This window comes from Nanorana parkeri, unplaced genomic scaffold, assembly GCF_000935625.1.
Source record: "Nanorana parkeri isolate BGI_ZX_2015 unplaced genomic scaffold, ASM93562v1 scaffold101, whole genome shotgun sequence".
NCBI lineage: Eukaryota > Metazoa > Chordata > Amphibia > Anura > Dicroglossidae > Nanorana > Nanorana parkeri.
This window is the reverse complement of record NW_017306369.1, coordinates 1,913,413-1,926,163: the sequence shown is the minus strand read 5'-3', so window position 1 is coordinate 1,926,163 and position 12,751 is coordinate 1,913,413. Positions and strand designations below refer to the sequence as shown.

Here is a 12,751-nt window from a genome sequence, read left to right as displayed (position 1 = left end):
TATACCTGTCGCTGGTTTTTTAAAATTTTATTTTAATTGCATCTACTCTTGCTATCCAGGAAATGTATGCAAGTGCTTCTCTTAGAAAATAGAAACACCTTATGGATAATTGCTGCTTTCACATGACACACCTGTAAGCTTTTGCCTCACCCACTGTTTTTTTTTCTTCTTTTTTTCTTTTTAACTGATGCACTTCCATTGTTATCCTCATCAGAAAATGGTGGTCTAGGTAAACCATTTGATTAGGGAAAATTCAATATAAGTATCACATTTCCAGACAACGTTCATGCCCCAGACCTACTTTATTTTTTAAGTGATAATTTAGTATCAGGCAAGCTGCAGACAGTTTTTGAGTCTGTTTTGTACTCTAGTTACTTTTCACAAAACATAGTCGGATCTATAAAATCCATTATGTCAAGTAATGGAGCAGCTTTAGGAATGACATTCTGCTATCTTGCAGACTGAGAGGCTTCAAATGTATAGAAGCGGTTTAAGAGAAATGTAATACTTTGAATGAGCTAAATAGAGTTAACCTATTATCTCGAAGATAATGATCCTCTTTGCCACTGGCACTAACTCACATGTTAAACTAAAAATGAGAACCAAAAAAGCTGAAAATGAAGATTATGGGTTGCTTCTGTATATGATCATGGCTATTTCCTTTATAATACAATGATGGAGCTGTGAACAGCAAAATAAAAGTAATTAGAAAAGAGAGTTGTTATTTTAGGTTTAAAATTGTGGTTGTTGTAGGGCACGGTTCAGACTATTATAGGTGATGGAGGACGGTGTATTTGCTGGATCAACACTGATAGGTTTCTAATTTCGGCTGGGTCATATGCTTATTTGTTTTACAGAATATTTAAAAGAGACTAGAAAAGCCTAAATACTCAGTAATTTTGTGACAGTAACCCTGATTTGACAGCCTTTATACTTTTTCTGTTAAAATACATTTGAGTTTTTTTTTCTTTAATGGCCTGAGACGGTAGACTTTGATATAAGACTCAACTTATAGTAATGAATGAGGTGTATACTGCGAGGGTGGAATAAATCATATAATAGGTAAACATCTTTCATTATTATTTAATGGGTTTAATTGCATCCCAGGGAACAAAATGCTAAATGTTTATAGCATTATGGCTATCTTTAATTTTCTTTCAGTACTGGGTGGATAATACAAACATATGTATATGAGATTTTATTTTCAATATGTATTCTGTGAGGTTCAAGTAGATATTATTAGATGGCCTGCTAAATAGCATTAGCCGCATGATTGATAGCACCTGTTATTTGTAACAGGCGCTGTCATCGCTTTTCCCTTGTTTGTAAAAGTTGGTGTTAGTTCACTAACCAGTATCTTTGTAGCATGTGAAACAGCTGTGCACTATGACATTTTAGCAAAAAAGTTACAGTCCAGTGTAGTTTACCAGATTAATACCACTATTGTATAGGCTACAACACTTCCTGGTATGTTTGTGATTAACACCTGCTAATCAACAAAGATAAAGCATAAAATATCTTCCCATCAGAATTATCACATTTAACCATGAATTTTTATCATTAAATAATTCACCCTGCTACTACTTTAAAGGATCACACATTACCCCATAACTGTTCCAATCCCCTCCCTTCCCTGTTTAAGATGAAGGTGCAAAACTGCAAGGGGGGTTAAAATGCGTCTAACCCCCCACAGCCAGCAATGAGCAGGTAAATGGTATACCTAATCTTCTCTTTGCTAGCAACAGGTGTCGGTATACTGAAAAATACTTAAGCAGCAATTGGAGGTTAATACATATTGTGGCTTCTCACAACTAATAACTTGATCAGATTGGATAGGTGCCTGCTCTTGTTGTGTGTGCATTTTCTGTATGAGTATATAGCAATTATAATAATACCTCAGTTTACTCTATAAAAAATACTGTTTGCTATATAAAATAGTTGGTGCTTAAAACAATAGCTAAGCAAATAGTATTACTATCTAACCAATATGAAGGAACATATTTATCCATAATATTTTTAATTCCTAGGCATTCCAGTGAAAACAACCATTTTGCCTACTGCCTCAAAACCAGTAATGACAAGTTTGACGCCAACAATTTCTACAAAAGAAATCTATCTAACAGTAACTGAACCAATTCAGACAGATTTTTTAGACATGTCATCCTACTCTACAACAGTTACCACTGTTGGTCCATCAAAAACAACTCATGAAGCACATACAGCCTTATCAATTTCAAGCACTTCTATGAAGTATGAATCATCTCCTGATCAGCTTACTAGTGAATATGACAAATTGACTCAAAGTACGTCACCTCCTCATCCAGAAATACAAAATATGACAACACAAATCACAAGCCTGGGAACAAGCATAGGCTCTTTAAAAACTACAGAAAAAACGAGCACTTCAGGTTCACCAATAACATCGCCTTATGCTGCCTCTTTATTTGTCACATATAAAACACTACCTCCAAAAGAAGCTGTTGATACAACAAAAACTCCAACTCGAATGTTGGGCCAGTCTTCTCAGGGCTTTTACCAACTGACAACAAAGTCAGTCACGGCAACTCCCTATACTTCCATGATGGAAAGGATTACTTTGTCTTCAGCCACAGATGTATCAGTATCTCCATTTTTGTTAAATGTAACATCACCCAGTAAAGAAAGTATATCTTCAGTTATGTCATCTGTGCCACTGAACTCATCTGTTACAACTACAGGTTTAGCCCATTTTGCCCTTAGTACAACTAGCTCTAAAGTATTAGACACTCAGTTTTCCCTTACAACATCTGAGATCAGTCCTGAAAAAAGCCTAACCACAATTTCTGCAGGTACATTGCCACACACATCTTTGCTAAATGGAACTGTGTCTACTCTGTCAACTCTGGAAACACACGTAAACCTTTCTGAAAGTTCAAGAACTGCTTTAACCACCTCAATTTTGTTGCATCCTGTAACCACCCAGTTAACTACAACTTTCACATCACCTTCAACATCTCATTTTGATCTGCAACAAACAACCAAATCTGTAATTCAAACCAAAATAAAAGAAATAATGTCTTCTTTGTCTCCAACTTCAACTTTTTCCAAAATGCCAGCAGTTGAATCTACTTTTAAACCTTCACTTAGTTCGGCTACATCATCTACATTAAGTCTACTAACATCTGTGCAGACCTCGAAAATACTTCCAAAAATTACTCCGCTAGACAATATCTCCCCTTATACAACTGTACTGCTCACTTTAGAGACCACTTTAGCACCTAAATCAACAATGACATACGAAACAAAAGACCTAATAAAGACTACAACCAAGTACACATCCTTGTTAACTACAAATGCAACGCTCATTCAGACCCCACCTGTGACTTTAAGTACTAAAAAATTCCCCAAGAGCACTGAAGCCCCTCTTAAAATACTAACCACTGTTAGAGAACATTTGGGTACTAGCACCCCTACAACAGAAGGTACAACTCGTGAATTGGGCAGTAAATCTACAGAAAGTGTTCTTGCACAACATATTTTTCCAACTAGTTCAGCTCTAGGACCTCCCGAAAATGAAACAATAGTGGATTCTTCTTCAACACACTCAAGCAAAATGTATTCCACAGTGCCCAAAGAGAGTTTACTTACTACTTCCTATTCATCTCCAACTTTTGACACTTCAACTCACACTTCTGTTCATTTAGAAAAAACAGATGCAACTACTAGTATTGGTTCCACAGTGATATCTTCTTCTGTGCCTTCAGAAATAACAGATACAGCTACTAGTATCACTTCTGCAGTTATAATGTCTGTGCCTTCAGAAATAACAGATACAACTACAAGTAATTCTACAGAGCTTGTTACTAGTGTAAAGCACTTGGAGACTCTATTTACACTTATAATGGCACCAACCTCTACAGAAGTCACTCCTGGATCTTCCACATTTTCTGCTGTGAGTGAGACAACATCTAAAGCTGTGACTCTGCATGAAACTAGTATAGAACCCTATCTCAACACTACTCATACCCCGTTGACTACTGAAAAAGAAAAGTTAGACTCTTACACGACGAAAAGCACAAGCACTATTACCAAACAAATATATACTTCTTCAGTTAGTAATACAACATTGAGTGAAATGTCCACACTTCAGCCAACAGAGATTGTGGAATCCTGGAACTTTACAGAACCTACAAAACGAACAATGCCCACAAATGTAACATTTGAATCATTTTATTCAGTGTCATCTTCTACTACCGAGTCACTGATATCTGCAACAGCTACTGATTTAATGATGAATATTACAGGATCATCAGACTATTACTCATTTGGGACAATGTTGCAAACAAGCAGCTCTTCAGAATGTATGGTAAGTAACGTATCTTAATTCTTTCTTAATATGCAGTTTTGTATGAACTAGGCAGAATAGGATGTTCACTTGAAAGCAACCATCTCAATGAGTAAATATGTATCTTTCCCACTTTTCCCTGATACTCTGATCTGCAATGCAACCTTCAATACTTCCTGTGCAAGCTTTAACTGTCACATAGACAAAACCTTCTCCGGGCTATGAGCACCCAATTGTTGTCTTCAAGTGTCAGTTATTGAGTGCGGTGATTGGCCAGTCAGGCACCAAGCACTGCACTATGGGAAGAAGGGGGTAGGGCTACATTTTCCTCATACAGCTTTTGAGACTAAAAAAACAAAATTTGTTTATATTGTGAATATTTAATTACTATATATTTTCCACTGCTAAATGAAGAAATATATTACACTCTGCATAGAAATCAATATATCTCAACAATCTCTTGTAGACCGCATTTTGAAAATGACACATTGCACACTGTATTTAGGCTTGCAGCTGTGAAGTGGTGCCCTGAAATGGTAATGGTGACAGGCCAGCATTGGTGGCAGAAGATGGTAATGCTGTAAGGTATAATATGGTTTTAGTGGTCAGATTCCAAGGAAAAAAAATATTAATTAGGATCAGCTGCAGATGTTTTGTACTCATTGTTGATACATTGCTCTCTGACAGCATGCTGGCCACAGGGCAGGCCAACAGCTTGATTGTGTACTGGGCAAGCTCCAAACAGTGCTCCAGCCTGGACATCCTAGTCCTTGGGGTCTCTGTTTTAAAGATTGTCTGCATCTGCCCTTGACTCCGGGTAATGCAAGATCATATGGTATGTGCCCTGTCTGTGACTGCTGCCAGCAGCAATACCTGACCAATGCATTCTAAAGAATTACTTTAAAGTCTCGATGAGACAGCCACTGCCACCACTGCTTTCCCTTTCAGCGACCTGAGGTTTCTAGGCATGTTAGTAATGAAAGGGTATCCAGACATTTTCTGGAAAGGCAGTCAAGAGGTTCTCCCTCAGCACCTCTTCCAAGTGGCGCATTTTTGCTCCCTCTGAGATGATAACATAAGATTTTTAATTGTCCCCCTTGTATCCGGGATCCAAAAGGGTGGCCAGCTAGTAATGGTCTCTTTCCTTCATGGCCCGAATCCTGTGGTCCTTGTGCAGGCATTGCTGCATGAATGATCCCAGTCACCACTAATTTTCTGTGGCAGAGGATCCCAAGAAAACTCTGCCTCAATGATCTCACCTCACAAATGTACAACTCCCAGGGTTTGGGAGGGATGAATACTTCAATACTACTTCAGGAAGCCTACCATATATCCTCCTCACCTCCAACATCCCAACTCTCCTCCTCATGCTCTTTCTCTGCCTGCTGCTGCCTCACCAGTATGGAGTCAGTTGTGAAGGAATCCTGCAGGCCATGAGATAGCATAAAGTCTCTCTTTTCCCACTGCTACTATGCCTTCAGTGTGTCATTCAGCCATAAAGTGTGCACTTCAGCAGGAACACTATAGGAATTGTGTCACTGGTCCCTGTCTCGTTACAACTTACCATTTTGGTTACCTTTTACCAAGACAAGACAGTACACACATCCTGAATCAGGAGCCACTAACATGATGAAAATAACCCCAGAGCCTGTCCTCTTTCCATACTTGCACAAATACTAATTGATGGCCCATTGCTGCAGGTGCAGCTGCTACAGCCCTACCATTTTCGAGTTTGAGGGTGTGGGTGTATCGCATATCAGGCAGTTGGCAGGAAGTTTGTGTTGCTTCTAAATGGTGAACCAGGTGAACACTCATCGGGTATGACCATCGGAAGTGGTTTACCACAGGACATCAGGGAAGCCAGGGAACCTATATAGGAACTGCTGTACCAACTGTTGCTTAGGCTCTTTGTCACTTGGGGGAGGAAAATGGTGGTTCTGACAAATCACCAGATAAGGTAATTGAAGACGAAGGGATGCTGATTGCATGTTGCAGCAACAGGGAGACATTACCTTCCACATACTGGTGCAGGGCAGGAATGACCTTCTGGGAGAAAATGGTGGATGGGTACCTGCCACTGTGGCGCAGCATGGGTTGCAAACCCTGGGATAAAGGCAGACTTCAGTAGCTGGTACTGGAGCAGCTGTATATCCAGCAATTTTGCCAAACTCGCATTGAGATGTTAAGCATACGGGTGATTGGCTGAATATTTCTTCTTATGCTCCAGCAGCTAGGGAAGAGACCAGTTTGGTCAAGAATACAACTGTAGCCTACACTTGGTCCTAGGCTTTAGGCTGCAGATGGTGCAGCTGATACAGATGAAGATTCTTGTGATGTGGGGGGAAAGGTGGAAAGGGTCAAGTGAGGTGGACTTTTGCTGCCAACTTGTATTATTCAAATGCTGCTCCCACCAATCTTTGTGGTGAGCAATCATGTGTTTCCTTATGCATGTGGCACCCAAGTGACTGGTACATTTGATATGCCTCAGGCAGAGGCTGAAAACCACTATAATGCTGCTAATAATGTTATAAAAGGCCCAGACTGCTGAGCTCTGTGGAGCAAAGGCCAGGAATTGCATGCTTGCTGATTAGTTGCTATGGATGCCAACGATCACATTCGTTTTTCTGAACTGTGAGCAGCTTTCGTTGTTAAAATTTTGTGTTAAATTTTGTTGCACAACACCATATAAAAGGATTAGAATAAGGATGAGCTTCCCGAAGGTCGTCCTTATTCAAATGCTCTTATATTGTGTTGTACAACTAAATTGCACAATGAATGATACTTTGCACAACTAAATTGCACAATGAATGATACTTTATTAGTAATATAACTGAATCATGCAATCAAAATATTGAGAGCTGATGGTCACTATGAGAGGTAATACACATTTTTAGATGAAGAGGTAAACAATGTCAGCCTTTGTGTTTTTCTCAAATGATTTCTATTAGCATATAAAGTAACAAAGATGCTTGTAATTGTTGAATTCCTGAAAAACAGCCAAATACACAGTTGGTATACTGTGGTTACACCTACAAAAGTATATGCAATTGTCTTCAGCCAGTCTTACTATCTAGGCACCCATGGTAGATAGCACTGCTGTGCCCCAAACCTCCCTTCATATAGGTTTTACAGCTTGGTCAAGGATCCACTCCAGTCTGTGACTGGAGAATGAATGAGCAGCAGCTTGTAAATAAGGTCACCTTACTGCTCCTGTAAGCTTTCTCCCTATAAGCAACAAACCTTGTGTGCTGCTGTACAAAGAATTACAGGATGTTGATACAAGACACGGATACAAGAACTTATGCTAGTTCTATGTAAAAAAAAGCAATACACAGTATTTCAGATTCAGCCAGAAAATTAATTTAAAGTTGCATGACCATGCTGTATGTGTGTGAGAAAATATCATAGAAAAATGTTTGTCTACTTAGACAGGCATGAAAAAAGATTTACTTAAGTTCTTAATATGCAAATTAACTACTCTGGCGTACATGGCAACCGGAATTTTTTATTTTTTTTAACATATAAGCCATGGCTTCTCTATGTGAAAATAGAGGACACAACTTATTTACTTTCCAGGACACCCAGCATTTCTAATTTGTTGTATTTTTATATTGGTATTACATATCATATACTTGCTATATGCGCAGCACCATCTAGCAGATATGGGATACAAAGGGTTGCCAGGTTTCATCTATTTTTTCATGCCTCAGATTAGCTGGTAGTGACATTCAGAGGAGGAGTACCACACAGGAGTGTTGTTTAACCACTTGAAGACCAGGTGTTTAGACCCCCTTCCTTGCCAGGCCATTTTTCTGAGTTCAGCGCTGCTGTACTTTGACTGACATTTATTCCGTCATGCAACGCTGTACTGAAATTATTATATACCATTTTTTGCGGACAGATAGAGCTTTCTTTTGGTGGTATTTATTCACCACTACGGGTTTTTATTTTTTTCTATATTTCAGAAAATTTACTGAAAATTTTGAAAAAAAAAAAAGTTTTTTTTTACATTATGTTAGGAAACAATTATTATTACCCAATTTTTTTGTAAAATATAAAAGACGGGGTCACGTCGGGTAAATAGACACCAAACATGTCAAGCTTTAAAATTGCGTGCACCCGCGAAATCGTAAAAAACTACAATACCCCAAATTGACCATAGGCGACACTTTAAAAGCTTTTACCGCTCATCAGTTTAGTGTTATCAGTGATTGATGGCCCTATAATTATTGCTCTCACTGTAACATGTGTGGCGTAATGGACGCAATCACCGTTTTCGCAGGTACGCGCAACTGACGCATGTTTGCATGCGTGTATGTATGGGTGGGGGCTTTTACATTTTTTTAAAATTATTTTTTATGTGTGACTTTAATTTTATTTTGGAAACTTTAATTTTTTTTCCTATTTGTTTTTTTTTTCCTTTACTTAACTTTATTGCTATGACATAGGGGCTAGGAAACCCCTCTATGTGATAGCAAAAGATGTGGCAGGTACTCTTTATGGAGACATCAGTTGCTCATGCAAGCGATCCGCCGGCTCTATAGCCGGCAGATCGCTTGTATGTTAACAGACATCGGTGCCTGTTTTTAAATCGCCGTGTTTCGTGCGCGCAGGTGGGCGTGGCTGAGCGGACCTCTAAAGATGCCCGCTCAGATCTAGAGACCTCTCGGCCGGCCTTTTTTTTTACAACGGCCGGCCCTGAGGTGGTTAATTTAATTTTTCAACCTCTTAGTGAATGTTGGTTAAGAAGACAGGTTTTCTCTATTTTGGTTTTGAATACAGAAGGGAACAATTAAAAATCCTATTAGGAATTTGTATCCTTTTTAAATGGTAAACTTTACTTTCACAGCTTTTCCCAGAGACACAACAAGAAATGACAGAAAACCTCTCCAAAGTTAGAGACATTCCCCTTTAGGCAGTTGTCACTAGAATCGCTGTTGCCTCCTTCCCTGTTCCAGGTAAAACTATAACATTTTGGATTCCTCATCCCTTTCTGTCAAATAAAGAGGCTGAGCCTCTACAACAGGGAAATATTAATAAAAAACTGAAAGGGGTTATGACCCATCTCTACTCAATCCAAAAGTAAAATACGTTTTGGTTTTAGATACATATTTATGATTTTCTACAGAATATATAACAGGATTAAATTGTCTCTTTATCTGTGCTTGGATACATTATATCATGCAACAATGACATCCTAATAACATTTGTAGCACTTCTTGGAGTTTACATTAAATATATGATTTTACATATCTAGATCCAGACTGTTAGGGTCACTGTTTGCCTTCCATTTTTACAGCTGGCTTAGCTCAAATGAATGGAGTGTTCAATGCTATGGAATATCTTTGAAGGTTCTCATTTATCCAGGTCATAGTATATCATAGTATAGATAGTTGTATTTGGCCACATACTACTGGATGTGCTCTGTAATGTTGACGACAGATCATAGTCAAGCCACTTCTTCAGTTCTGATGAATGTCAAGAAAGTACCCTAGCGTTTATATAAATACAGGTAGCACGGACACCTTCAGTCAATCAGTTGTGATTTGGAATGCAAATACCATTTGACCAACTGAACATTTCCTTGAACCAAATGTTTTATTAGTTCTGAGTTAAAAAGTAAAGCCAGTTTCGGTTTGTAGACTACCATAATATAATAACCCTACCTAACACAAATAATGCATTGGTTCTGGTTTGTCTTTCTAGCCAAGGTACATTGAACCACTGGATCCATGTAGCCAATATGTTTGCATTAATATGGGCTGGATGCTGTATAATGTATCAAGTAATTGTCACAAAAATGTGGAGAAACCTGACTGCGGCTTTCGTGGAATGCCTGTCCAAGTGAACACTGACAGCTGCTGCCCAGAATGGGAATGTCCATGTGAGTTATCTTCCAGTATTTTCTTTTTTATTTTAGTCATGGATTATGTGAACAATAGAGAGCATATATAATGATAAAGCCATATGTCCCTCTCTAATTTAGCCTGTCATGAGGATTCCAGTTAGGAGAATTTAGCTACTTATATGTTTTACTTTAAAGAAGAACTCCAGGAAACTTTTTTTATTAACCCTTGCTGTGCGGGGGTAGCTCATAGTGCTCGTAGTTTGTGTCTAGGTTAAAAAAAAAAGCTGGCAGCTGGCTTGTTCTTAGACCAGTCCTTCCTAGGTCTCTCCCCCTCCTCTGCAGCGGTCTAAGGTCATGTAAATAATCACATCTATACACAGCATATAGACGTGAGAATGCTGAAGAAGATTCCAATATTTTAGCACCTAGACATAAACAGGCACTTAACCCATGCAGTGTCGTGATAGCCCCACTGCAAGGGTTAATAAAAAGATTCCTGGAGTTCATTTTTAATTTCACAAAGTGAGCATTCTTTTTGCTAAATGTTCAACCTTCAACCTTCAATCCTTTAGTTAATCAACCCCATTGAGTCCAAAGAGAAAGTTTGCTAACTGCACTAGGGTCTGTCTAGAGCTATGTTCAGCTGTGAATAGAATAACATAGAGAGACATAAGAATAAAGGAGCAAGCTCATATATGTCTCATTTATGGTGTTATTATACCACCCATTTTTCAAACATAACAACTATGTCACTTATTATTGCAGTTGTATGATTCTTCTATATAAGAAGCATGTCTCTGTTATTTTCTGGATGTCAGTGTGGCTTGTATATAACTGTTTCTATATACACACACTTATTCTGTGCAGTAAACATTTGGTAATAATGCATGCCTTTCCTTAGGCCAGTGCTCTGTGTTATCCGAGCTGAGCATCATCACATTTGATGGGAATAACATTGCACTCTATAATGCAGCACCCTACATCTTAGTCAGGCTTCCGAAAGAAACGATCGTAGCCCATATTGAAAAATGTCCTCCAAGCCTGGTAAGTAAAATGATTCATGGTATGGTATGGCATGCATGTTTATTAGTACATACATAGGTTACTGAAGATAAAAAAATGTGTATGCTGTAATTAACTGTTTCTTCAAAGGAAACCTATCAGAGAGTCATGTAAGATACCATTGTTGGAATCTTCTGAAAATGTTAACTGTCTGAATTCCATGCTGACTTTTTTGCAGTCTCAGGAAAACAATACAATTCATGAATCGTTATTGTTGAAATTGCTAAATTGCACGATTCTCTGTTTCGAAGAAACAAAGACTTGATAATTGATAATTATTTCATTTAAATAGTCACTATGTCAATTAGAGTACTGAGAGGTTTTACATGCCATAATCGTGGAGTTGGGTTCAGCTATTCACTTCTAACTCACTTTAACTTTTCTTTTCTAGAGCGTGAACTCAATAAGAAAACTGGTAAGTGATTCAACACAGCTGCACAACACTAAATAGTAATAATGATAATATCCATCTGCTTTCTTCCTGTTCTAAGGCACCTCTATGTCTGAAGCTCTCACAGGCTCTTATATAACACACAAATCTTTCTATATACAGCTTTATAAAAGGCCATGGACTGACCTTGTTTTTAATTTTGTTGTGTCTTCTCTTATTTTGTAGGTTGCAGCTGGAGGTACTTCAGGGCTGTGCTTCAAAAAACTAAACGTTACAACGGCAAATTTTCAAGTGCTTATAAATCGCTTAGAAAGGAGGGTGAGTATAAAATGACTGTTATGTGGTTATATTTGTATACTAGACTAAGCCTTCTTTTTAATAAGGTACACCAGGATGGGCATTTAGCTGTAGTTCTGCATATATTTACAAGCATACTTTTGGCCAATTCTAAGATCAGTTAAGCTAAAACAAAGAGCTTTTGTAAAGCTTGGCTACTAATTAAAAGCATACTTAAATGAATCTAGGCAGTTTAAACTGAGGACATGATGAAAATGCACAAGCAAATGCTACCTTCAGTAAAATCTACATATCAAAAAATCACTAAGTACTGAAGTGTAGATAGCTGAAGGGTTATGCAGTGTTATGTTCAGTTTTGGACCACCTTCTACCTCCCAAGCAGGGATGCGGTCGCTATGGGGCATGCGGCACTGGGGAGGCCCGGATCCCCGCTGCTCTCCCCCGCTTGTATGGGCTGAGTGTACTATGTGTCCCCAGTTATGAATGAACAGGAGGTGATTCATATCACCTCCTGTTCATTCATGAATTTCTCAATGGGGAGAAGCACTCAGTATAGAGGCTCCTCCCCCTTGAGAATCTGCGTGATAGTTAATATGTTACTATCAGCAGTTTGTGAATGGGAAGACTCTGTAGTGAGTGCTTACCATTAACTGAGTGCTGAGGCTTCAGAAAAAGACACTGAAAACTCTGTGTCCTCAATGTCTTTTTCTATTTCAAAAGGGAAATGTCAGGGGTCTGTTTAGACCCCTAATATTTCCCCGACGCCCCCCCAACAGTAAAATAATAATTACAAAATAAATTTAAAATGTGTAAATAAAAAAAAAATAAG

The 12,751-nt window shown here is 38.4% G+C and overlaps 1 protein-coding gene across 1 annotated transcript in view; it reads left to right on the top strand.

Annotated features, from left to right (window-relative positions):
• Window positions 1-12,751, top strand: part of OTOGL (otogelin like) — a 141,789-nt gene that overhangs the window by 94,546 nt on the left and 34,492 nt on the right. The window contains 6 exon segments of the mRNA XM_018552912.1: window positions 2,028-4,345; window positions 9,174-9,218; window positions 10,031-10,208; window positions 11,074-11,216; window positions 11,626-11,649; window positions 11,851-11,943. Of these exon segments, the coding sequence (XP_018408414.1) occupies window positions 2,028-4,345; window positions 9,174-9,218; window positions 10,031-10,208; window positions 11,074-11,216; window positions 11,626-11,649; window positions 11,851-11,943 (2,801 nt within the window).